This window comes from Mastomys coucha, unplaced genomic scaffold (assembly GCF_008632895.1).
Source record: "Mastomys coucha isolate ucsf_1 unplaced genomic scaffold, UCSF_Mcou_1 pScaffold1, whole genome shotgun sequence".
In the NCBI taxonomy this organism is placed as follows: domain Eukaryota; kingdom Metazoa; phylum Chordata; class Mammalia; order Rodentia; family Muridae; genus Mastomys; species Mastomys coucha.
This window is the reverse complement of record NW_022196891.1, coordinates 58032442-58060433: the sequence shown is the minus strand read 5'-3', so window position 1 is coordinate 58060433 and position 27992 is coordinate 58032442. Positions and strand designations below refer to the sequence as shown.

General features: G+C 37.9%; 1 protein-coding gene and 1 non-coding gene across 8 annotated transcripts in view; one reads left to right on the top strand and one right to left on the bottom strand.

The window, feature by feature from the left end:
* Window positions 1-27992, top strand: part of Rabgap1l (RAB GTPase activating protein 1 like) — a 723114-nt gene that overhangs the window by 164204 nt on the left and 530918 nt on the right. For all 7 annotated transcript variants that reach the window (XM_031386689.1, XM_031386695.1, XM_031386710.1 and 4 more), the window contains exons 12-13: window positions 12589-12682; window positions 18632-18782. In XM_031386689.1, coding sequence (XP_031242549.1) covers window positions 12589-12682; window positions 18632-18782 — 245 coding nt within the window. The remainder of the gene's footprint in view (window positions 1-12588; window positions 12683-18631; window positions 18783-27992) is intronic.
* LOC116072221 lies at window positions 12315-12447 on the bottom strand. Its single transcript, XR_004111361.1, has one exon. It is a non-coding gene; the product is annotated as a small nucleolar RNA SNORA17 (small nucleolar RNA).

Sequence of the window (27992 nt, the reverse complement as noted above, 5' to 3'; positions counted from 1 at the left end):
TAGATCCTAGTGTTGTGATGTACACCCAGCAGTCTCTGTATAAGTAGATCCTAGTGTTGTGATGTATACCCAGCAGTCTCTGTATAAGTAGATCCTAGTGTTGTGAGGTACACCCAGCAGTCTGTGCATAAGTAGATCCTAGTGTTGTGATATACACCCAGCAGTCTCTGTATAAGTAGATCCTAGTGTTGTGATGTACACCCAGCAGTCTCTGTATAAGTAGATCCTAGTGTTGTGATGTACACCCAGCAGTCTGTGCATAAGTAGATCCTAGTGTTGTGATGTACACCCACAATCTCTGTATAAGTAGATCCTAGTGTTGTGATGTACACCCACAGTCTCTGTATAAGTAGAATCTAATGTTGTGATGTACACCCACAGTCTCTGTATAAGTAGAATCTAATGTGACGTACACCCACAATCTCTGTATAAGTAGATCCCATTTCTTTCACACTACAGTCTTTCCCCTTTTATCTCATAGAAACTTTAGCAAATGTTTTTATTAATTTTTTGAGAATTTCATAGAAAATATTTGGATCATATCCATTCCTACTTTCTCTCCTCCTTTTCTCAGATTCACCCTCACCTCCCTAACCCCCAATGTCATGTGCTTTTCTTTTTGTAATTCCAGTAAGCTATAGAGTCCCAGTCTGTGCTTTCAGTATAATTATGGGTGTGGGCCATCCACTAAAATGTAGTAGACCTATCAGGGGAACACACCATTAAACAAAACTAACCTTCCTCAGGAGGAGAGTTGTGAACTCCCTGCTCATCCATGCTAGAATGTTGACTACCCTGATCCTGTGTATGTCTTGTGTCGGTGACCACAGCTGCTCTGAGTTTATGAGTGCAGTCATCCTGCCATATCCAGAGGATTCTGTTTCATTTTTTTCAGCTTCTGGTTCTTAAAATCTGTTTTGGTTTTTCGAGACAGGGTTTCTCTGTGTAGCCCTAGCTGTCCTAGAACTCACTCTGTAGACCAGGCTGGCCTTGAACTCAGAAATCCACCTGCCTCTGCCTCCCAAGTGCTGGGATTAAAGGCGTGCACCACCACTGCCTGGCTTTAAAATCTTTCTGCTATGTCTTTCATGATAGTCCTCGAGCATTGGGAAAGGTGTGACATAGAGGTCCCATGCATGACTGAACATTCCACTACACTTATTCTATGTGAATTTCTGTGTTAAGCACTGTCTACTGCACAATGAGATCTATGATGAACTATGAGATGTGCACTAATCTAGAGATAGAAAGCTATGAATTTAGAGGTCAGTATGATACTTTGTCCATTTGGCAGAAATTATAGGTTCACTCCTTGCAAATGGGAGCTCCCCAGCGGTAGTCTCTTGGCCAGATTTGCAGTAGGAAGAATCTGTTTTTGTCTTTAGTGGAGATCTTAAATATAAGCAGAAATAGGTTGGTTTCCCAGATAATATGTATGTCAGTATGGCACCAGTGGGTATATCTTGCCACACCATCATTATTGCAGTTCACAAGGTTCAGATCTGAGTAAGACTTACTGATACCCCCTTCCCTACCTTCCCCCAGCCAGCAGTCTGCCTGACACTAGGGGACATTTAAACATCTCCTCCCTTTAGATCACTTTTCCTTTCCTTGTATATGCACATACAGATGGATGTAGAGAATTTCTTTGTCTTTATCATTTTAATTATCTAATTTTCTCAGTAACTCAATAGGATTTCTTTCTGACGGTGTGTATTTTGGAACAGAATTGCATAAAATCTGAGTGTAGCTTCTAGCCTGATCTCGTTATACCCTTGATGGCCTGACTTTATATGGCTGCCTTAACTTGTTCCTTAGGTACTACTTTTCTTACTGCTTTGAATGTGTTTTCTCTTAAAGAGTTCCATTCTTGATTGAAGAGCATGATCTCTATTTTAGAAAACTTAAGCATCTTGCCCTGTAGATGATGTAGTGGTTAAATGTGAGCTGCTGCTTTCTGCTCTCACATGATTTTGCTTCTTATTACCTCCAACTTCTTTTTTTTCTAATTAATTGGCTACATTAAAGAAGTCTTTCCTTGAATGACATATCTAAAAATAATCTTTTCTTAGTTGTTTATGTATGTTCTTTCTGTTAATCTTCCAGGAATGCCCTTCCTGTACCCTTCAACTTATTCTGAAAAATAGGCATGAATAATAAATTCAAATAGATATTTTAGAAATATCTATTTCTAAATAGAATTCAAATAGAAATTTTAAAAATAATTTGTTAAAATCTACACACTAGATTTATGATTAAGGGGAATTTGCTTAATATTTGTAATTGTCCTTCAGGCAGGGTCTATTGGCTGCTGTGGTTCTTTTGTGTATCTTTGACAGTTTTCACCAATTAATAATACCTTTTTGGTTAATCACTTTGGCTTAGTAACTATAGAGATTATTAGTTAGAAACTTGTAACTAGATTCAGAATTAAAATGGTCATAATTTAGTTGGGAAGAAATTACTCAGACTTTGATTTCCTCTGCTCTGAATATATTCTTTCTAATAAGTCACCTTACTTTTGATGGTGAGAAATGTTGTAAAAGTTTGAAAATTGAGGAAAAAGTTTTCATGTTGACTTTAATGATTTTTCCAAGTATGTTAATTTTCCTGTATGTCACATATACTCTGGGTCTGTTATTTATGACGTTATCCATACATATTCAGCTGTAATTTTGGGTTGTCCTAATAATATTATTATGTTAAAATTATCAAAATAAATAACTTTGCTACGGGGCCAGAGAGGTGGCTTGTTTAGGTATTTGCTGCACAGCCTACTCACCTGAGTTTAGTCCTTGGGTCCCATGGTAGGAGGAAAGAATCTACTCCCAAAAGTTGTCGTCTGCTCTGTTTCCAGTATAAATGGTGCATATCCCACTATAGATGACGATGATGATGATGATGACGATGATGATGATGATGATGATGATGATATATCCCACTATAGATGATGATGATGACGATGATGATGATAATAATAATAAAGTTAAAACAGTGAAAAGTAACTTTGATTTTCTAGATTGACAGGTATCATCATTAAATTTTTAGATTTGTACACCTATACATGATTTATAAACTTTTTGGCTACCTTCTAATTATGTAGTTAGAAGAATTTATATATATATATATATATATATATATACATATATATATATGTTATATGTTATATATTAATTTTTTGTAAGAATTTATTTACTCAAGTAAAATTAAAAAAAAGGTTTCTGAAAATTTACAGTTGTCACATTATTACTGTTTTCTTTTTATATCATTTCTTTATTTTATAAGTTAATTTATGTTTATATTAATTGGTTAACAAAAGACCTATAATCCAAGAACTTGGGAGGCTGAAGCAGGATTGTTATTAATTCAAAGATTAGTCTGGGCTATGTAATGAGAGACCTTAATTTAAGACAAAGCAAAGAAAAAGGTGACATTTGATACTCTTTGATCCTAATATTTATTTTCAATTAAAAATTACATATGTATGTTGATGTTATATATATTTGTATGTATAGTATAATTGTTTACATGTTCTTTTTATAATACTTTGTTCTGAATGTTCTTGTCATGAGTAGGAAATTCCTTGTTGCCAGGAATAGTTTCTTGCTTTCTTTCTTTTCCCAAAGCAGGATGTAGCCATAGTTAGAAGAGGACTCTTAAAAAAAAAGAAGACTCTTTTTTTTTTTTTTAAAGATTTATTTATTATATGTAAGTACACTGTAGCTGTCTTCAGACACACCAGAAGAGGGCATCAGATCTCATTACAGATGGCTGTGAGCCACCATGTGGTTGCTGGGATTTGAACTCAGGACCTTTGGAAGAGTAGTCAGTGTTCTTAACCGATGAGCCATCTCTCCAGCCCCCAAAAAGAGGACTCTTAATTAGCTTAATTGAAGAATCATGCTGTTTATTGTTTTATCTAAAAATTTAACTTGATTTTCTTTTGGTACTGCACAGTGGCTCCTGCACTCCATGAACAATAAGAGTGAAAGAAACTTGGAATGCTTTTCCAGTTACTCTGAAGTGATAGGCAGAAAACTAGAGATTCAATTGCAACAACTATGAAAATGGGCAGCTAACACTATAGTGCTATGGGGTACCAGGCTCTGTGCTTAGTACTTTGTAAATATTTTCTCTTAATTAGTTTTCTGTTTTGGGATTAAGACATTGTCTCCATTTCAGGTATGCTTAAATTTGAGAAAGTAGTCTTTTGGTTGCATAAACAAAACTTTCCAAAACAAAACAGACAGACCAAACTTTCTGTGCAAAACAGATAAACCTTTCCAAACAACCAGAACCAGAAGGGTAGACATGTCTCACTATTTGCCCAGGACAGGAGAATGTTGGGGTCCTGTTGAACCTCCCCCACATCTCAGATAGACATTCCACAGAACAGAACAAGACTGTTACTAACTATGGGGCCTCTGTAGATGCTTATGCTTTTCTCATTACAGGAGTTCGCCCTGATAGTTCATGGACCAAATGTAGCCTTCGAGTCTTGGTCTGAAGACATCTGCCTTCTAAAGCTGACCCTTAGCCCTGGAGTTACAGAGTGAAGGTTCAGCTTTAGAATTTGGTGGACTGAATCTTGCTGGGGCCTCCAGAAAATATTAATTATACTAGTTGAGAATAAGACTACCACCATAACTTAAAGCCAGATTTGAAGCAAGCTTAAATTAAATATTGGCCAGGTGTTTGGACTCCAGTCAGGTTCATCTTTGTGTTTTCAGAAATCGGAAACAGATTTTTTTTTTTCTGTTTTGGTTTCATATTAGTCAAAAGATGAAATGCTCTCCTGATGAGTTATAGTCCCCAAACTTGGGCACTTGCATGTTTTGACGGACATTATCTGATTCCTCACCTTTTTCTTTCTGTTTTTTTTTTTTTTCCCCAAGCTATTGCATATTTATGAACTGTTCTACAAAAACAGCAGAAACAAAGCTCTACTAATTAAGACATAGTTGTGGCACTTAAAACAGGTATCAGGAGAGGCTTAGAAAGCATGGAATTAGTGTCTGAAAACAGTTGTTTTCATGGAAACATTATAGTGTCTCTGTCTCTGTCTCTCTTTCTCTCTGTCTGTCTCTGTCTCTCTCTCTGTGTCTCTCTCTCTCTTTCACACATACACACACACACACACACACACACACACACACACACACACACACACACACACACGCACACACACACGAGGATGAACTAAATAGAAACGTGTTGAGGGCCATGCAAGAAGAACAGCAAAACAGATTTAGAACTCATGAAATGCAGCTGACCAGTTAGCGCAACCATAATGGATGTGTCTCTGAGAGGCAGAGCCCCAAGGGGCTACGTGTCTTTAAGACTTCATACTGTTGTGGAGTTTTGCTCTACTTGGTGCCTTCATGGTCACACCCCCTCCCCCATAATGTATGAGATGTATAGAAACTCTGAGGGGTTTCTAGCTACTCGCTGGGCAGTGTCATTGGCACTTACAAGAACAGTGCTTGATTATTATTTTTTTTTTCAAGCATTGCTGCTGGCACAGCTTAATGATTCAATCACCACCCTTGGCAAAATCTTAGAAATGTAGATTGTTATCGATAACTACCATCCCTAGAAAGAATTTGGTGATGTATATTGTTGTATAGTTAGTTTAAGATGTTTTTGCTAGTGGCTCTGTTGTAGAAAATCTTGGGGAACAAATTGCAAAGACACACTTTTGATTGTTGAGCAAGGGATGTTTTAATGTCAGGGTACAAGAACTGTGGTAGCCTGAGTAGCACCACTGGAAGTGCATCTCTTGCTAAAGCTGGGCTGGGGATCAAGGTGATGATTGGTTTCTTGTACCCATTTTTGCCCTCAGTTTCTTGATATGATTTAATAAAAAAATTGTAATGAATAAATGTGTACCCTGAGAATTTAAAGTAGAAATGACTGATTATTTTTTATATAAAGGTTTAGATTATAAGATTCTTTTTTAAGATAAATAATAAAACAATGCTTCTTTCTTTGTAACCACAGATTGCAGCCTTTCAATAAGAGAAACTGGCTGAGAAACTTACCTTGTTTTCTAACCTTTGTTAATCTATAATGTTGCTTAGTTAGTGTGTATGGGTTCTTGGGAATATTGTGTCTTATTTTAAAATCTTAACATGTAAAACATTAGATCATGTGAGGGTATTGGGGAACATGTTTTTCTTTTCTTATGTATAATCATTGTAATTGTTCACTAGAAGAAAAATATAATGTAATAACATTGTAATTTTTATACTGCTTGAAAGACTTTTCTGGGATATATAAGTTGTGGGAGAAAAAATAAAGCAGCTGGAGCTTTGCTCCATCCACAAAATGTATGTATGTATATGTGTGTGTGTGTGTGTGTGTGTGTAGTCTATGTCTATGTTTATGTCTATATTTATATATGCAAAGTGGTTGGAGTTTGTTGAAGCTCTCTTTATCCACCAAGAGTGTGTGTGTGTGTGTGTGTGTGTGTGTGTGTGTGTTCCCTTACCCTTCTCACTGGCCTCAGACAATCAAGCTTTGTTCCCTCAGAGAAGTCTGCTGAGTTATCAGCTGCTGACTCTATGTCCTCTTTCAATTTACCCTGGATGTTAAAGCTGGACTTTGGCAGAATGGACTAGCTAGTTTTCTGAGGGGTGAAATTAGCTAAGGAAGTAGAATGCTGTATTATCCTATCTCTCACCTCCTTGCATTTCGTAAGGTTTGAGACAGAAAAGGTTGCTTACTGTCTCCGCTTACGTCAAGCCATTTTTCACATCCTATACTGGTGCCCTAATGTTTTGTATTACTAGTGCTCATTTTAAAAATCAAGATGACTACTATCTGCAGAGTTCTTTCTTTCTGCCACTTATGGGGTGCAATTGCTTGTAGTTCTTTGCCTATTTCTTACAACTCATCTGTAAAACAAGCAATGTGGTTTTCCTGATTTTAAAGAAAGAAAACCAAAGCACAGAAGAATTAAGTGATATTTGACCATGACCACAGCTACCAAGTTATGAAACTGATTTCATCCAGAAAGCTTGTTTTCAGGTTCCACAGTTTATCATAATATATTAAATATAATTTCCTTTACTATGTCCTTTACAGAGCTTTGTATGTATATTCAAGGCCACTGATTAAAAATGCATATTTTATTAAAATTAATTTAATAAGCATAATTTAAACATTTTATTGATAAATACTAAGACTCTAGAAGTGAAGTTCCTGGATCAAATATATTTTGAATATATTCATTGTACTGGCTGGTTTTGTGTGCCACCTTGACACAGGCTGGAGTTATTACAGAGAAGGGAGCTTCAATTGGGGAAGTGCCTCCATGAGATCCAGCTGTGGGGCATTTTCTCAATTAGTGATCAAGGGGGTAGAGCCCCTTGTGGGTGGTGCCATCCCTGGACTGGAAGCCTTGGGTTCTATAAGAGAGCAGGCTGAGCAAGCCAGTAAGGAATATCCCTCCATGGCCTCTGCGTCAGCTCCTGCTTCCTGACCTGCTTGAGTTCCAGTTCTGACTTCCTTTGGTGATAAACAGCAATGTGGAAGTAATCTCAATAAACCCTTTCCTCCCCAACTTGCTTCTTGGTCATGACGTTTATGCAGGAATAGAAACCCTGACTAAGACATTCACTTTCATACCTATTTCTCTAACCTCTCCTAGATCTACCACTAACTTTCTACTTCCCCACAATTTTTTGTTCTTTCTTTAAAAATAAGCCATCAAGTTTAATGTGTTCCACCCACATCCTCCTGAGTGTGGGACTATCTACTGTATTATGCTCAATTTACAAGGGTCCACACTTTTAAAGGATAGTGACATTTTTCAAGATAATTTTTGAAAGGTACTTGTTTTTCTCTAGTTGTATTGACTCTTCTTCCCTTTTTTATTCATGGAGGAGAGTTTAAATGTTTATATAGTTTTATTATTTATAATATTTATATTCACTTATCTATAGTGAATTAAACCTAAAAAGAGGGTTAATAATCCCTAATCTGTGTTTCAAGAGAAAGTCAACACTCTTTAGGCTGTATAGATGGGGTAGAGTCTCTCTTTTTTTCTGTCGAGTTCTTCCACTTACTGGCATGTTTGCTGTGTGTTTTGTGGCTGTTGGTCTTTCATTTTTCTTTTTCATTCTCCCTTCTCTGTGTTTGTCTTTCATTTATCTAGTAGTTTTGCTTTAACCTTATACAGTAGTTTATCTCTCTTTGCTCCACTTTCTTTTTTTCCATTGGTCAGTCAATGAGTATTTACAAAGAAGACAGATATGGCATACATTTTGGGGTTACTTAAATGTTAATTTCATTGTTCTTGGACAACAAGGGTAATTACACTTTTTGGCTCCTGTCCTTTTGATCTGTGGCCCAGATGTAAGTGTTTGATGGCATGTTGCTTTACATGGCTTTGCTCTTTCAGTTTTGGCTCTGGCTTCTAGCATTTAATAGAAATTGTCATTTGACATACATATTGGTATCTTCTAAATGCCCAATACGACCTCTTCTGTAAAATATATTATGGAAAATTGTATGGAGAAGGAATATTTAACTCTGGATTCCAGCTAGGGTTGAACTCTTATCTTTCTGTCAGTCATTTTCAGGCTGCAAATGACTTAACAAATGACTTGAACAAATTATTTAACCCTTTTGTGCTACAATTTTGTCATTTGCAAAGTGGGCAAACTCTTTAAATGATAGAGATGATAAATGAGTCGGTGTCTATAAAACGACATTTATAAACTATATAATAGCGCCTGGAGTCAGATTGCTTTTGAAAAGGAAGGTGTTCGGTAGACGTCTGTTCCCTTTTGTGATGGTCAATCTTGCTTGTCATCTTGACAGATTTGGAAGAAAGAAACTCAACTGAAGAATTTGTCTACATTAGATATCCCTGTGGGCATTTCTGGGGTGAGGGGACATTTTTTTTAAATTGTTAATTGATGTTGGAGGACCAAGGTCTTTGTGGGTGGTACCATACCCAGAGAGGTGGGCCTGGGCTGCCTAAGAGAGGTCACTGAGCGCAAGCCTGGCTTACCATGGTCTCTGCTTCAGTTTCTACTTCCAGGTTTCTGCACTGAGTTTCCTGCCAGGCTGTGATATAGAAGTATAGGATGAAATACGCCCTTTTCCTCCCAGCTTGCATTTGGTCATATATAGTGTTTAACACAGCAATAGAAAGGCAAACTAGGACCTGTCTTTGAAATTCTTTTTTTTTGTTTCAAATATTTAACTTTTAACTCACTGCCACTTATTCTGTAATTAATTATTTCTTAGAAATCAGTGATGGAAAGTAATTGGATATTTCCAGAATGAGAATTCATTGTTGTTATCTGTGATAATTTTATGACTAACTAACTAGTAAGAATTTATAATAATATATTAATATATATGGCAATAGAGACTATTTAAAATATAAGAATCCCTGTAACATCATTATCCATACTTTTATAAAACCTTTTGTTGATTCTTTATGAATTTTATATCATACACCCCAATCCCATTCACTCCCACATCCCTTTCTATCTGCCTCCTCCCTTGCAACCTCTTCCCCCAAATAAATAAAAAATAAAAATGAAAATAAAACAAAACAGAAATGTTATCATAGAAGCTGTAATGTTTCACAGTGCAGCCCACATTATGCCCTTTTGTCCACACATCTTCACTTGCAAATGCTCATTGCAGTAAGTCATTGGTCTGGTTGGAGGCCTCTGGCTTCTGCTACATTATCAATATTGGATACTCTTTAGGACTCCTCTCAGATACTCTGTTGTTGCCCTGTGATATGGAGATTCTGTAGCTTTGGATCTGCAAAGCTACCCGGAGCTACCCCGCCTCTTTGAGTACTCCATCCGTTTTTTAAATGGGGTAGATATTGGGTGAGCAATTCAAATCCCTGGATCTGGGCCTGGGTGATATCTGAGTTTGTCAACCTAGCAGCTTTCCTGCACACACACCACAGGGTGAGCTCTCCAGCACTGTCCCATGTAGCTCACTCAAGGCTGCCACTGGCAAGGAGGAGAGCCAGCTCTCCCACCTACCAAAGGTGGCAAGGGGCAGCAGAGGGATCTTGGGGGCAGTCTCTTTAGTGCCCACGCCACCTCAGCGTATCCATACATTTAAAGTATTAGAATATACCAGAAATAAAACACTAAAAAGTGAAAACTATGTTTTGTAAATATTTACTTAGTGCTTGATATGTGGGAAGACAAATAACTTTTAATGGTCTCCATTCTCAACGGTGCCTATTTTTCTGTGAGACTGTAGGGATTATATGTGGTAGTTGTTTCCTGGGATGCTTCTTTAGGATACTGTAGTACTGGATCTTCAATGGTTTGTTTGCACTCACTGTTCTTCTGATACTAGTGAAAGTTCATTTATTTTAGCTTTAGAACAAAACCTCTTATTCCCATTTGCCCTGATGAGCTTGTTACCCACTTCACAGCTGCTTATGTGACCCAGAATGGGTCTAGCTTTTGTCTTTATGCTATATCCAGAGTGATGCTTAGGTTTTAAATACTATGCCCCCTATTCTGTTATTACTCTAAAATAATTGCACATTTTCTCAGTGAGTTTTGTATTTTTTGAATGGCCATGATGATGTCTTTTAGCTTACCAAAATAAACTTTTATTAATTAAATGAATGTTTGTTTTGTATATCCCAGATGTGAATTTTTTTTTATGTTTGGTTATTGCCTTTTGTAGTATCTTAAGTTCTGTTCTTCACATAGATCCTTGTGGGAACTGCTTACCAACTTACAACAGGATTGATAAGCCTTGGCATCTTGTAATACTCAGGAAACCCATGACTGACTGATATCTTTTTCTGGGGTGAAATTGTGAGCACTGGGAAGTCCTCTCTAACCCTGTGTGCCCATGTAGAGAAGGGAGAAGGGAGAGAGTACTGTTGGGGTGAGACTCATAACCCATCATTTGGGTTTTGTTCAGGTTTGTTTGCTATGTGAGTATCCCAAGGGCTTGCTTTCCCAGTTTTTCTTATACATGGATAGATGATGGATGGACTATTTGGAGGGAGGAATGAGACCCAAGACCTCTCACTCTGCCATCTGCTGATATCACAATGAGCTTTAAACTATTGTCTTTGGATCTCTGCCTGTAGAGTCTTATCTGCAGATAATTTTAAAAGCTTTTTATTGGCTCTTTGTAAATTTCACACCATGCACCCCAATCCTACTCACCCTTCCCTCTCCTTGTACGTGTACTCCACCATACGCAACCTCCCCTGTGATAGAGAAAACAAGAAACTCATTGTGGAAGTTATAGTGTGTCCCACAGTATACCCTTTTTGTCCACACCCTTTGTCTGCAAATGCTCATTACAATGAGTCATTGGTCGAATACTAGGCATATATACCTTCTGCTACTCTATCAATACTAGAACCTCACTGGGACTTGGATATGCTGTTGTTGCCCTGTGTCATGGAGATCTGGGATATGGGCCTGAGAGGTATCTGAGCTGGTGAGCCCACCAGCTCTCCTGATCTCATGCCCTCAGGGTTAGCTGATCAGTAACACCCCTCCTCCTTTCCCCCACAACCCAGCAACTAGGGCCTAAGTTGTATCCTGCTTACTGCCCAGCAGACAAAAGACCTCCCTAGACCAGCTCATCTGCCAGAGCCAGTTCTACTGTGCTTGCCCAGATAACGTTCGGGGGGCCTGGTCTTCTGAGTACTACAGCAGGTAAGGGACAGGGGCAGCTCTCCTACCTTTGTGTACAGCATCTCTCCCTTGCCCTTGCTGTTTCATGGCAGACAAGTTGAGGGGCCAGATCTCAGACTGTCATGCCATCGGGTCAGTTTTACTGCACTGCCCAGGTGGGGTACAGGACCTGTTTTCCTGAGTGCTACAGCAGGTGAGAGGCAGAGACAGGGCTCCTGCCCTCATGCCCTTAGGGCCAGCTCAGTCCTGGTGAGGGGTTGGGCCAGTTCTGCACAGCCCTCAGACATTAATATGCTCCTGGGTGGCAGCCCAGACCAAGGACATCCTCCTGGCCTTTGATGGTTATAGACCTCTGCTGCTGCAGGGCCACCGACCCAGACCATGGTTGCAAGTGGCATCAGTAGCTACTCACATCACTACCCTTGAGTCTCTAGTTCTGCCTCTCTTCATTGTGATCACATCCTTCCACCACTTACTTGCTCCTCTTAGAGGCATCCAAGGGTTTCTGAGTGTGTGGGGTCATTCTCAGGAGTGGTCTTAGGAGTGCTATGTTCTCATACATTATGGCTCTGGGCATGGTGTGCCCTCCCACGTCTGCCTGGTGCTGGACCAGTGGTCATCTAGAATAGCTCCTTGTCTGGACTGGAGGTCATTTCTGGCTGGCTACTAATCAATCATTCAGATGTTCACAGGTCAGAACACTGAGGGCAGACATAGCCTCTCACCTCTGCCAGTTACTGATGCACATGTGATGCAGCAGCCACACCTGCAAGGCCTCTAGGGCGAGGGGTAAAAGTTTTCATAAAAGTATTTGAAAATTTTATCTGGGCACTAGTTGCTTGCTTTTGGTAGATACATAGCCATACCTTTGGTTTTATGATTTGAAAGTATTTATATCTTATATACTGTGTATTTGTTTTTTCTGTAGAGAGTGATAATGAACTTTCAAGTGGAACAGGTGATGTGTCAAAAGACTGTCCTGAGAAGATCCTTTATTCTTGGGGAGAATTGTTAGGAAGATGGTAAGAAATTTTTTTTTATTAAAATATTTACCTGTATATACTTAGTGTTGATTTTTATACCAATTAAGAAAATTTAAAACGGTAATATGAAAAGATACCTTAATATCCTTTATTTATTAATAAATTTATAAATACATGTATTTATTAATGTGTTTGTATGCATGATTGTGTGTATGAGGGTGTGCATGTATGGTGCTAGCAGGATGGGATCCACAAAGTTGGATCCCGTCCTCTTCTTCTACCTTCATGTATGTTTCAGGTGTCATACTCAGGTCTCCAGGCTTGCACAGAAAGGGCCTCTACTAGCTGAATACACAGGCCCTTGATAGAAGACATAAAAATTAAAATGTGATTCTTAGACACCCTTCATGTCTGTCTGTCTGTCTGTCTGTCTGGGTTCTTATTTAAGTTCCTTGCAGAAGTTATTTTTCATAACCCAAGTTTGAAGGCCAGGTGAAATGAACAAATTCCTGGAAAGATCTGGAGTGCCAAAGTTACTCGAATGTAACAACCTTTATGGTCTGGTATCTTTGAATTTATTTTTTTATTGAAATGCTTTCCTTTCTTTTTTGAGAAAGTATTTCATTTAGCTAACGTGGCCTTGAATGTAACCAATTATAACAAGACCTTCTGATTCTCCTTCCTCTGCCACCCAAATACTACCTTACAGATGTGCCAGGATAGGGCGTTACAGATGTGCCAGTATAAGGGGTTTATGCAGTGCTGGGCCTTATGCATTCTAAGCAGGTATTCTCTCAACTGAGTTAAATATCCAACCCGTGCTTCAAAAATTTTTCTTAACAAAGAAATCCTAAAACCTAATTAGAAAATTCTATGAAACAGTTATAAAAGGTGAACTATTAAGTTTATTCAGTCTTTCTCAGAAAATAGAAGGTAATTATTTTGAATTAATTTTATGACACTAGCATACACTGATCCAAAACCAAATTAAAATATTATGACAAACCACTGTCATATATGCCTTATGAACATAGGCTTAAAAGTCCTCAACAATAGTAAGAATGTGTCAAAATCTGTAATTTATAAGAAAAAGGAGAATAGAGCATAACTAAATGTGTTTTATTCTGGGAAATCAAGTGTGCGTCAGCATTTGAAAATAAATTAGTAAGTTGCCATATCATCACTTGAAGAAAAATAGTGTAATTATTTCAATAGATGCATTTAAAAGCCTTTAAAAATCTTCATCACTTGTTATATGACTCAGCAAACTAAGGAGTTGAGGGAGTGTTCACAGATCTGTAATAGGCGCCTACAAAATATAGCTATTATTGGTTTTTTTGTTTGTTTATTTGTTTGTATTTTTTGCTTTTCATGATAGGGTTTCTCTGTGTAGCCTTGGCTATCCTGAAACTCACTCTGTAGACCAGGTTGTCTTCAAGCTCAGAGATCTACCAGCCTCTGTCTCCAGAATGCTGGGATTAAAGAGTGTGCCACCACCGTGGGGCTGTACTGTTCTCTTTAAGATCGAAATCCTAAGACTGGAACAAAATAGGCATACTCACTCTGAGCATTCTCATTCACTTCATATAATATTGGGGAGCTTTTAAAAATACTATTATATTTTTTGAAATGGTTTTTAACTTTAAATATATATATATATTAAAGATTTATTTATTTATTTATTATATGCAAGTACACATAGCTCTCTTGACACTCTAGGAGATGGTGTCAGATCTTATTACGGATGGTTGTGAGCCACCATGTGGTTGCTGGGATTTGAACTCAGGTCCTTCTGAAGAGCAGTCAGTGCTCTTAACCTCTGAGCCATCTCTCCAGCCCAACTTTAAATATATTTTGATAATAGTCTTTCTCTCCCCAAAGTCCTTCTAGATCCTTTACCCATCTCTCTCTACCCAACTTTTTAAGTTCTTTTTCAGAAAATAAACAAAAACCTAATATAACAAAAAACCAAGAAAAAAAAAGACCACTCAAAAGGAAAAAGAAAACTCTGAGCTATAACCAAATAAAAGCACAGACAAAAGTATGTAGTCCTTTATATGTATGTCACCTGCTCATGAACGTGAGGCCTGTCATGCAGTGGGTGAGATATGCAGTGTCACTCCATTGGAGAACACTGGTTTTCCCTCACCTGGCAGGTATAAGTGGCACTTCAGTTGTTAACCTTTATCCTAGTGTGTAGGTTTTCATTTGTTCATTCATTTAAAAGAATAGAACAAAATAAAATAAAACAAGAACTATGAGATCCAAGTTGGACAAGACAAACTAACAGAAGAGCCCAAGAGAAGGCACAAGAATCAGACCCACTGGTTCTCATGTCAGGAATTCCTTAAAAACCATCGAACTGGAAGCCGTAATATAAATGAGGGCCTGTGCATGCTGTTTCAGTCTCTGTGAGGTCATAGGAACTTTGTATTCTTGGTGTCTTCTATCATCTTGTCCTACACTCTTTTGCTCTCTCCTCTGCAGGGTTTTTTGAGGTATGGGTGATGAGGATGAGGAGGGGTTGGTTGTAAATGTACTTAAAATTTTTGTACTCACATGGTTGGTTGCTTTTAATTAGCCTAGTCTTTTACCTCGGGAATCCATAAATTTAACAACCTTCAAACCATATTTTTTTTCTAATCGAAAAGTATATTCAGAATTATATTGAATTATAAAGAACATGATTTTATAAACAATCTGAGTTCTTTTTTAAAAAATTATTTATTTATTTATTTTTATCTATATACGTATATTGCGTCCGCCTAGACCAGCAAGAAAGACGTGACACAAGAGCTCTTCTTTTAGCAGTTTATTCAACAGTCTTCAGCACCAAGGGCAAAGCCCTCGGCCTTTAAGCACTCCCAAGTTTAGCCAATCCCAATGGGCCACGTGGCAAAAGCGGATAGGTCACCAAATGCGGGAAGCAACCAAGGGCAGCAAGGCTGTCTCGGGGCGCGGCTCAAGCGGCTTTCCACATAAATACACTGTAGCTGCCCTCAGACACACCAGAAGAGGGCATCAGATCCCCTACAGATGGCTGTGAGCCACGGTGTGGTTGCTGGGAATTGAACCCAGGTCCTCTGGAAGAGCAGCCAGTGCTCTCAGCCATGGACCGGGTTTCAGCGGAGAGCCCTAGTTCCACGGGACGATGAGTTCTGGCTAGGTGTGCAAGGGATTCGGCTGGTGACAGACAGACACGACACAAAGAAGTGTGCTATCTGAATGTATTTCTTAAAAATTACATGAGGCGGGTGCGCCAGCCAGGAGGACAGAGGCTCTATCTCGAATGTTGAATACTGACTGCTGAGTGCAGACTGACACACTCACTCAGCTCAAGGTCCCGCCTATCCTATTTAAAACGCCCACTATGCTAATCTAATCTTCTGGGCAAGTAGAGACAGTCTCTTGCTAATTCCTAGGAGTGGTTCTGCTGCAGTACTTGACTGAGAATGAGGATTTTACTTGACCTTGCCCTGGAATAAGTCTCCCATTCTGTAAACTTCAATGCCCTACCCACAATGCCAGAGGCAATTAGTCTGGGTGGGTAAATTCTAAGCCAGGATTTGGCTAGGATGTTGGAACATTAGTAAGGTCAGAGAGCAATGTTCAATTTTGTCTAGCTGTTAATAAATCATATCTTGGTGGGCACCTAGAACACGAGTATGAGGACATATTTGGGCTACCTCTGAGTTAGGGGTACCAGGCGACAATGCAGGGCAGGAGACTGACTTCCTTGAAGTTTTTGCCTCAAATTCCCCCTTTCCTTCAGCCCCCAGTCTGAGTTCTTATGGCATACTGTTTTTGAAGAGTCTCAGAGTCAGTTGGATAATAAAGAAAAAGCTTCAAGGAAGTTCTAGGCATCAAATAGTTTATTCAATTATTCTTTTCTTGAAAACTGATTAGTACTTTTCTCTGTGCCATATTTTGTGGAACACATTAAGCATGTTAGCTTAAGTTAACTAAAATTAGATCTTATGTAAATATATAAAGGCAGTTTAAAAATTTGAAGCTAATTTTATTATGTATATTACATTTATATAAATAATAGTTGTATAAATATATCAATATATTTATATAAGTATAAATATTTATATTAACTCTATAAAAGATTTTAGCATCAGTGAAATAATTAAAAAAGAATATCAAAATTAAAGGACTTTTAAATTATATTATGTGCATACATATATATATACTATATATGTTCTTCTAAAGTCATAGATGTTTAAAAGCAGGTTAAAAATAGTGTGTATCTAGAATAACACCTATATACTATTTTGAATCCTGCTTTTTCCCTTACCAGCATATCTTCTTTTATACTGTTAAATCTTTCATGTACTAAGTCTTTCTACTTCATTTTGATCTGAGCTCATCAGTTTTACTAGTTTTCATTTTCTATTTCTCTCAATCCCCTCCCCACAAGTATTTAACTGAATCAAAGTAGAATGGTCATAAATCTAATGATTTCCACAAAATCCTGATGTGATAAGTTTACTTTAACTTACTATATATGTTCAGAACATTATGATTTTCTCCAGAGATATCTAGATTAGGACAATATGTTGGAAACACAAAGCCTTTGAACATATTTTCAGAGGAAGATGCCAAAACTTGGGTCTGGGCTGGTGATAGAAGGGTGTGCATAATTTGGAGAAGCATGTGGGATACCAATTATGTAAAAGAGACATATGGATTCAATGACTTCTCAGTTTTAAAACTTGAAATTAGAGCCTGGTATGCTAGTTCAAATTGGGATACATTATCAAGCTTTGGATTTGGGTGTTTACATCAGGGTCAGCTCTATGACATAGTGAGCAAGAAATGAGAAAGGTCTGAACAAAAAGGCCTCCACCATAGCTCTGTGTCAGGAAAGAGGTGAGGCATGAACTTGCATTCATGAGGCTGGAACTGTAATTCAATTTCTTGACCAGATGGCTGTTGATAGTTATAGCATAGCTACTATGTAATCATTGGCTTTAGAGAACAAATGTTTGCCTTTTTTCTGATTATAAACAGCCCTTGAGAAAATGATAAGACTGATAAACATAAGCTGTCACTTTAGCAAGATGCAGTTGTTTAGGTGTTTTTAGGAAAGAATAAGGCATCACTAGTGGTTCAAATAGACCAACAAGACAAATCTGGACCGTGAGGACCTCTTCCCGTAAGGTTCACCTTGGGTATTTTAAATGTGGATGGTCCTTTGTACCATGTTCACATGGAAACAGTGAACTAGGCAGGGAGCTTCCCAGAAAGAAGGATGTGGGCCTCTAAGAAACCGCGGTTTGCACTTTTCATTCTGATTTTCATGTAGGACTTAGGTTTTCACTTGCTCAGTTCAGTCTGACCATAACAAAGTAGGCACTGTCAAGGTGTGAAAGGCTTCTACTTCACTTTCAGATCTCAGGCTGTTCTCTGGCAACACACTTAAGTTGCCGTTACAGCTATCTCAAGGGACTTAAATGGTTCTTTTTTTTTTTTTTATGTTGGATATAAACAAAAGCCAAATACATATGTTAATATATAATCATCATATGGAAATTGAAAAATATAAATGATATGGTGAAAAAAATTTTCCCGAAGATGGAATAACATGGTTGAACAAAATATAGGATGAAATAGAGGAAAAAATAGTTAAACATGTCACTGTGGCTTAAGCACTACTTTTGGTTAGTGCTCTTAGTCAATTTTCTTTTCATCCAGGCTATACTTTTTTTCCCATTGGATATTTTATTATTTACATTTCAAATGTTATCCCCTTTCCTGGTCTCCCCTCCAGAAACCTCCTATCCCATCCTCCCTCCCCGTTTCTATGAGGGTGCTCACCAGCCTGCCCACCCACTCACACTTCCCTGCCCTGGCATTCCCCTGCACTGAGGCATGGAACCTTCCCAGGCTAGGCTTACACTTTTACAACTAATAAATATTACTTCCATAGCAACAGCAGTTCAGGACATGGATTATGAATAGTTTATTTTCTTCATTTCTCAGGCACAATAACCTTGGTGGCCGACCAAAAGGGCTATTCACCTTGGTAAAGAGTGGTGTTCCTGAGGCGCTAAGGGCAGAAGTATGGCAGCTATTAGCAGGATGCCATGACAACCAGGCAATGCTGGATAAATACCGAATCCTTATCACCAAGGTAGGAAATTCTAATAACGTTTTCATGAAGAAACATCAAATTCTGTTTTGAAAGCTCTACTAACCTATTAGTACCTTGAACTTTTTAAAAAAAAATCAATCGGTGATATGCTGTCAGTGTTTTATTATATTCTGAACACTTGCTAGATGTGGTAAATAGTGCCTATAATAGTTTTGAGTACTTTATACCTGGTTTCATTGTAAAATTCTGATGTAGAAAAAACTTGAAGTGGTAAAATTGATGCTGTAAAGGACTTGCTAATAAACTTGCTTAGGAAAAACTAAGTTACCGGAGTTGAAGTTAGCTCAAGGAGCATTGCCTCCAGTATGCTTATAAGACACAGTTTACTTTACTATAAATAACATTAACAACCTTTTGGAAAAAAAAAGATATAGTTTACTAACAGAGCTTGTAAAGCTGAAAGAAAGAAAATTTTGTATCTTAATTGAAGTTTAGGCTTGTGGAGAAAGTTTCTGCTGATGCTTGACCAAGATTGACTTGCAGTTAGTCTGCATTCCTTTGACAGTTAACAACAGAGACAGCCCTGATGTATAAGTAGTCAATCGCCAACTCAAACTCCATGTCTCTGTTGTGTAGCTCATGGGGGCAGTACAGGGTCCCACTCATCATTAAGTTCTTATCTCCCGTTAAGGCTGGGGTGGTTTGATAGCAATGACCCTGACAGACTCATGTGAGTGAATGCTTGGCCCATAGGGACTACCACTATTTACACATGTGACCTTTTTGGAGTAGGTGTGGCCTTGTTGGGGGAAGTGTGTCACTGGAGGTGGGCTTTGAGGTCTTATAAACTCATTCTAGCCAGTGCGTCCCAGTTTCCTTCTGCCGCCAGCAGATCAAGATGTAGAACTCTCAGTTCTTTCTCCAGTACCATGTCTGCCTGCACACTGCCATGTTTCCTGTTGCTGTGATCATGTTATCTTCACAGCAATAAACCCCTAACTAAGACAAAGTCCCTTGTCATTTTATCAGGAGAAGCATAAGCCTGTCAAGTGGGCAAGATGAACGTGGGATGTGCTTAAGAAATAATTATGGCAGTATCTTTGTGTAAATCTCCCATCTGCCCAAGTGGCAGCACTTGTGGTTCCCTGCCTTGTTTAAAGTATAACCTGGGGTGTGACCTGAAAGAGTTTTGAGGGTGGCAGCCTATGTAGAATGCATATGTTTAAGGTGTATATGTTAGTAAGGTCTTTCCATGGCGACCCTCAATTAGTTGCTGGTGAAATAAGTCTTATACAACTTAGCAAAATGGAACAGTGTAGCCTTTCTCTCAAGTTTGGCCAACTCAGTATCTCCCTCCCTATCTCCCTCTCCTTTCCCTTCTGGTTTTTTTTGGAATGGGGTTTCTTTATGTTACAGGTTTGGCTGTCCTGAAACTCACTTTGTAAACCAGGCTGGCTTCAAACTCACAGACATCCACCTCCTCTGCCTCACAAGTGCTGTGCTTAAAGAACCAGGCCCGGCTTCTCTTTCTCTCTTTTGAAATATAACATTAAAGATAGAACAGAAACCATGAGACAAGCTGACTGTGGTCAGGAAAATTGGCATTTCAAAGTCTGTTTAATGAAGGATCTAAGTTATTGGAACATTGGAAGAACTGAAAGAGCAAAGTGGTAATAAAGGTTTTAGCTTGCCACCAGCTGGTCCAGAGACCAAGAAGCTACTGTTTCTGCAAGGGGAAAAAACAAAAACAAAATGAAAACACAACACAACACAAGAAAAAGATCATCCTACAGTGTGCATTGAGAATGACATGCCTAGGGCAAAGCTAAAGCTTTACTTTTGGTAAAACTCTTCCAGACTGGAGAGAAATCAGGTGGCTACCAACCTTTCTCCGATCTTCACTGGCTGAAAGTAACTCACAGACAGAACTACAGGAGAAAAGCAACCTGGGAAATGTAGTTCCTCTGCTTCCAAATACCTTTCATACATTATATTCAATAATAATTTTTTTTTTTTTTGCTACTCAGTATCTTGATCTAGAAGTCTTCTTGAAAGCTGTAAAAATAAAATCACCATTTTATCACACTATGGACTTACAGTACATCCTCAGGAAGTTTTAAATAATAATATTATACTATAGAATCTTACATTTTTCTCGAAGTTTGAAATCTTAAGAAGTATGAACTTAGAAATCTTGGTAGAAGAAAGGATGTAATAGAACCTACTGCCTTATGAACAGTCACCAGAAGAACACTGTAACATGCTGCTTACATGTAAATATAGTCTAGTAATCATATCACTGTATCTACACATGTATGATCAATAAAAATTTTCATGAGAATAATTTTCTAATATATGTATACATCTTTTACTATGCATAAGTGTTATCATATTAAGGTATTATGGATAATTCATAAGATGCAGAAATTTAGACTTGTTATAAAGGATAAAAATGAAAATCTTTGCTTTAAAATATACTACAAAGTAGCATTCAATACTAAATATGTATCTTTTAATTTTTGTAATTATTCTACTGAGATAACTGTCATATAACATAAAATTTGTCATTTAAAGATAAACAGTTCAGCAGCTTTTATTATATTCACAATGCTTTATTATATTCACTATGTTTAAATTTCAGTTCCCTATAATTTCAGAATATTTCTGAGGTTGTTGGGATCAAAGCCCGGGCCTCACATCCCTAAAAACTTAGGCTCAGTGGCCCATCTTCAACTGGCCAATTAACAAAACAGCTAATAGTGGGAAGCAGAGAAGAAGATAGACCAATATGAGTACACTGGGCCAAGGAACAAAGAAGTCCACTGACCTTCAGAGTCCATCTTGAGGGTCCTGACATGGCATTTGGGTTCAAACAGAGAAGCTATGTAAACTAAGCTGCCAAGTGACCTACCGTTCTCTCAGCTCCTGGCTCTTGCATGGTGTTGTGACAAGATGTTAGAACAGTGTGAAATCTCTTCCTGGGAATTTTCTCCCTGGCTTGCATCAATGCTCCAGTCTTTTCCTTTTCCTATGTCCTGGGCAAGTTCGAATGTATTAGATTAGATTGTCCTAATGCTCAATGGAGGGGATGTTAAGAATGGCTTCATGGTGGCCAGGAAGACTACAGGATTATTTCTATTATCCCCCAAACAAGCACCACATCTGTTAGGAGCATCTGGTAGCTTCCTTCCCCTCCTTTCCTGACCTACATTCTATAGCTGTACATTTCCCCACTCTTATTTCTTTTAATGTGCTTCTGTAGGGAGAGTCATCAATATGGGTCATTATTTACATTTTTGCATTATTATGAAGCAGAAATTTGAAATTTCTAAATCAGTTTTAAAAGCATAAAATGTCATTTTATTATATCTGAAAAAGACCTATAAAACCAAGTAGAAGAGTAAAAGTGTTTTCAGCCCCTACCACCAAGAATGTTGCTGAGTTTAGGCTAGGAAATTATTTTTTTTTCCTTGTGCTTTACTTCTCTCTCTCTCCCTCCCCCCTCTCTCCTCTCCTCTTTCCCCTCTCTCTTTCTACCCCTCTCTTTTTCTCTCTCTCTCTTCCCTCCTTCCCTCTCTCCCTTCCTCCCTCAACCTCTCTCTCTCTTCCCCTCTCCACTCTTCCCTCCTACCTCTCCTTTCCTGCCCCCTCTCCCCTCTCCTGTCTCTTTTTCTTAGGGATGTATGAGTAACAATGTAAGCACTCATGCATGTGTCTACCATTCATCTGTATTTTCAGTCTTTTTAAGTATTATTTTTTTAATTATTTTTTTTTCTGTGCATTGTTGTTTCTCTTGCATGTATATCTGTGTGAGGACATCAGATTTCCTAGAACTGTAGTTATAGACAGTTGTGAGCTGCCAGGTGGGTGCTGGGAATTGAACCCATTTCCTCTGAAAGAGCAGCCAGTGCTCTTAACCATTGAGCCATCTTCCCAGCCGCTTTAAGCATTTTTATGAATGAATGAATGAAGTACTCTTAATGCATCTTTTACCAACTTATTCCAAAATCTCTGTAACTCTCTATACAAGTTTTTAGATTTAAAAATTTACAAATTTAGGTTACTGAGTATGGCAATGTAAGAAGTTTTAATTGTTTGGGAGGGCTGCTAATTCAGGAAAGTTTTTTTTTTTTCTCTGTGTGTTGTACATAAGTCTGAAACCATAATCAGGACTCTTTCTATTGCTCTCCACCTTTTTTTTTCTGAGACAGAGTCTTCACTGCACTGGCTAGTTTTATGTTAACTTGACATAAGTTAGAGTCATCAGATAGGATGACTCAGTTTTCAGTTGAGAACATGCTTCCATGAGATCTGGCTATAGGCAAGCCGGTAGTCCATTCTAGATGGTGCCATCCCTAAGTCTTGGGTTTTATAAGGAAGTAGGTTGAGCAAGCCATGAAGAACAAGCTAGGAAGAACATCTGTTCCTCCATTGCCTCTGCATCAGCTTCTCTCTCTGCATCAGCTTCTCTTGCCAAACTCCTGCCCTGTTTTGAGGTCCTGTCCTGACTCCTTTGATGATGAGCAGTTATATCGTAGTTTAAGCCAAATAAACCCTTTCTTCCCCATCTTGCTTTTGGCCATGGTGTTTCATTATAGCAATAGTAAGATACCAAACATCTAGCTTGCCAATTTGTCTAGATCTGCTACCCTGGAAACTCTGTAGCCTCTACCAACCTCCATCCCCAACTCTTGGGATCACAGGGATGCATGGTCATGCTCAGCCTTTTACGTAGACACTGGGGATCAAAACTTAAGCTCTTATGTTCATGTAATGAGCACCTCCCTAGTCCAAGAAGTTTTCTAACAATGCACACATGCAAATAGTTTCCAGCAGTCAAGTCATGTAGTAATGTTTCAGAATAGACTTCTTTAGGATCTCCTTTACAATGTAGTTGCTTCATCATTAATTACTGTAACAACAATTATTTTTTGAAGATCAACTGTTTATTTCTTTAAAATATGTGGTGTCTTTCAACACTGTATTCTTAGGACATTTGGGCATTTTATGAGGGTTAAATTAAAACTAGGTAACATGTAAATTCATGCATCCTAACATGTGAAAACTGCCAAAGTATATTTTGAGAGTAAATACATGAGAATTACAATTATTTCACCCTGAGTATGCAGATTCCACAAGTTCAGGTTGCCTCTGAACCACAATGCAATGTGTAGCCATCAAAACAGAATCCCATTAAGACCTCAGTTGAAGTCACAGCAAGTGTTAGTATAGTCATGATCTTTTTGTGGTGTTTTTTTAATAAAGACAAATGGAACATTAGTCATTCTTACATATATGACAATCACCTACATAAAGACTACTAATCTTTTTAAATGATTTGTTTTTTATTATTATTTTTAATTGTGTGCACATGCATATACCTGTATGTGGGTATGTGCATATGAGTTCAGTCACCTTTACAGGCTGATTATCAAGTCTCTGGAGTTTGAGTTACAAGCACTTGTGAGCCACTCTGTGTGGACCCCTGGTCTGAGCCACTCTGTGTGGACCCCTGGTCTGAGCCACTCTGTGTGGACCCCTGGTCTTTGGAGGAGTAGTATGTTGCTTTCAACCAATGAACCCTCTCTCTGGGATTAAAAGTCCCCAGTTTGACTTTTAAGGAAGAAGAAAGAGAGAAGCGATACTGGGTAGATGCCTACCTTGCTTAATACTGCTTGTTATTAGTAGCAGTATTTGAAATCTGTTACAGAATGTTTTATTAAAAGTATACATAATATTTATGGCTTATTTATAGAATGATTAGTATTTATTAGTTGCTACTTGATACTGACTAGCATTGTATAATTAAAATCATATAATAAATAATTTTTCACATTCCATTTATAAATATATGACAACTTTAATGTAATTCCAATTATAATAAGTACACTTTGTCAAAACCATTTTTGTAGAAACAGTATAGCAATGTGCAACTCTAGTCAGATGTCTTTTGTAGGCATTCAGATCATAACACTTTTCTGACAGGAGTACAATAGTATATTTAATTTCATTATCTTCTCATCATCACTAGGGAGAATAAAAAGATGAATAATGACATAGTTCTAAAAATGTCTGCCTTATTTTTCTATGCTAGTAGAAATGAGGCAGTAAGCTCTTGTAGCCAAGAGTGTATTTATGTGCCTTGGTGGTGAGCACATCTAAGCTTACCAGCGCTCAGAGAGAAGATCATAAACACCCAGAGGGTTTCATGAGAAGTGCTACATGCTTGATGCTTGTTCGTCAGGATTCAGCAGCTGTTAGTCTCTTATTTTGGTCCATTGGTTAAATTTTTCTCTCTATTAAGAGAACTGTGAGATTGCTAAGGTCGACTAATCAAAGAGTTCAGTTTGAACAGAATTTCTTTATAGTAGGTTTCAGAAATCATAGATTGTACAGGGGAAAAGTATGAAGAAAATTTCCTAAAGATTTGGCTTTTAAGAAAAAGTTCTCTGTCATTTAATTCTGTAAAATTAGAATTTCAAGGCACAGGTTCTGCTTGGAGGTTTTTCTATGAGGGATGGCATTCTTTTCAGGTGTGCTTTGTGAGAACATTGTACACTAAAGCATGAGCTCCTGTTTCAGCTGTTTTACCTTACACATACCTCTTGTTGCTCCGTAACCTTCAAAGTTATATCCCTCAAAGCAGCTGTGTTTTGTGATGTCATCGTTTCAGAAAGCGAGGCTATGGTTGTGTGCTTTCAGTTTCTCTCTAGGCATAGGTAGTAATCAAAACCCAGACCTCTGCTTAGATAAGGCAGGAACTCTGCCATTGATCCTCCAGCCGCTACTTAGTGTGTACTTCTCCAGCAGATAGAAAGAGCTGTGTTTACAGTGTGGGGCAAACATTTTATGGTTTGTTGTTTTTATAATAATATAATGATTAAGGGGGAGTGATAGTAAATGTTGTGGAGCAAATATTTTTCGAAAGTACTGAATTAGATTCAGATGAAGTTGAGAAAGATTGATTATTGTAGATCTTCCATAGACCAACTTCCCTATGGAGTCTAGGACCAAGAGAACAGTTCAGAATAGCTATGAGGTCCACATTCATAGAGAATTATGTTGCACTCATGTAGCCTCAATAGGAGGTCAGGCTATGGGAAGAGTGTTAGCACTTACTTCGCTTGACAAGAACATAATCATGATGGAATGAGAAATGGGGTCCATATTTCAGACTTACTCAATCATTTGTGACCCTGAGTGACTTTCTATCCTCAGTTCCCTTGCTTGTAAAATGGACTTAATATCTGGTATTTATAGGATTGTTGTGAGGATTCAATGAAGTAATGCATATACAGCTAGAGCAGGCCTTAGTGAGGACCCATGAATCATAAGGAATAAGGAAAATTGTTAAGTGATATGTGATAGAATTAACTAAGGAGCATAGAGAAGAAATGCATACAAAATACAGAGATTTCTGTGAATTCATGTGAGCTTTGCTCAGATGATTTAGAGGGTCTTGTTTCCTGGTGTCTTTCATCCCCTTGGCTCCTACACTCTGTCTGTCTTCTCTTCCATGGGGGAGAGAAGGAGGGGAGGGATTTGATGAAGATATCCCATTTAGATTGTTGTTTTCCAAGGTCTCTCTATTTGTGTAATATCTGGCAGTGGGTCTTTGTATTCGCATTTGCTTGTAGGAGGGAATTTGTCTGATACTGTCTGAAGGAAGCACTGATCTATGAGTATAGTGAATATCAGGACCATTAGGAGTCATTTCATTGTTACTTTTTATTTTTTTTTCCCCATATAGTCTTTTTACTCAAGTTGGAAATTCTCTGTTTAGATCTGTACCCCATTTTAATTGGATTATTTGTCTTCTTGATATCTAGTTTTTTGAGTTCTTTATATATTTTGAATATTGGTCCTTTATCATCAGATGTGGCGTTGGCAAAAAATCTATTCCCATTCTGTCAGCTGCCGCTTTGTCTGATTGATGGTGTTCTTTGCCTCCCAGAAGCTCTCAGTATCGCGAGGTTCCACTTACCAACTGTTGGTCTGCGTGCTGGTGCTGTTGCTATTTTGTTCAGAAGGTTATCTCAAATGCCAGTGTGTTCAATGCTATTTCCCATTTTCTCTTCTCTCAGGTTCACTGTATCTGGTTTTATGTTGAGGTCGTTGAGACATTTTGGAGTAGAGTTTTGTGCAGCAGCAAGTACCAGCCGACCTGAGTCTGTACTAGCTCCTCTATGCATGTATTACAACTTTCAGTTTAGTATTTTTATGGGACTCCTGAGTGCATGAACGGGTGGGTCTGACTGCGCTTTCTTTTGGGCTCTTTTCCTTCTGTTCGTTTTCCTCATCCAGCACCGATGTGATGACTTTTAAAAATATTATTATAGTTGATTTTGTCATGCTTGCTTATCTCTGAGAAGGCTGTTCTTTTGTAATGAGAGACAGAAAGGGAGTGGACTTGCATGGGAGAGGAGGTGGGAAAGAGCTGGGGGATTGAGGGAGGGGAACTGGAGTCAGGGCATATTGGATGAGAAAAGAATGCTTTGAATAAAGGGGACAGTTTTGAAAAAAAAAGAAACAAATACAGAGATTTCTATAGACTCTTGAGCCTACAGAAGAATTGTTAAACGGGAATAACAAAAATAATCAATTATAATGAAGAATTGTTTGAAATGTATATGGTTCCTTTTTTAATATTTCCCGCAACATTGCAGTTCAAGGATGATCATCTGGAAATGCACAGAAAGCAGAGCCACGTTTTTCTGATACCCTACTACCTGTTATTTACTCACTTACTGCACCTCATTCCTTAAGTTTACAGAGCAGTAAGTACTTCTTTTGTTTCAAACATTATATACCAAGATATGGTTACAATAAATTAATATCTATACCCAACTCCTTTTTTTTAACTTTTATTGAATTATGATGAGAAAAGTTACATGATTTCAATTTATCTGAATTTGTTAACATTTAAAAACATATTTTAAGTAAATAGAATTAAATCACATTCTTGTTTCCCTTTTGTAACCCAACTCCTCAAAGAGATCCCTCTTCAATACCTACAATATCTTTTTTGTCATATTCCTTAAAATTTATATAATATAACAATAAAAATGAGTATTATAAAAGTTGTTTGATATAAAACAACAATCAATTTAACAGTCTTATGTAGATGCTTATCTACAGCAATACTGAAAATACATGTTTTTCTCAATATCAATTTTAAATAAAACATGTTAACTGTATATTTCAAAATAATACATCACTACTAGTATTTTCTTAAATGAACATAAATAT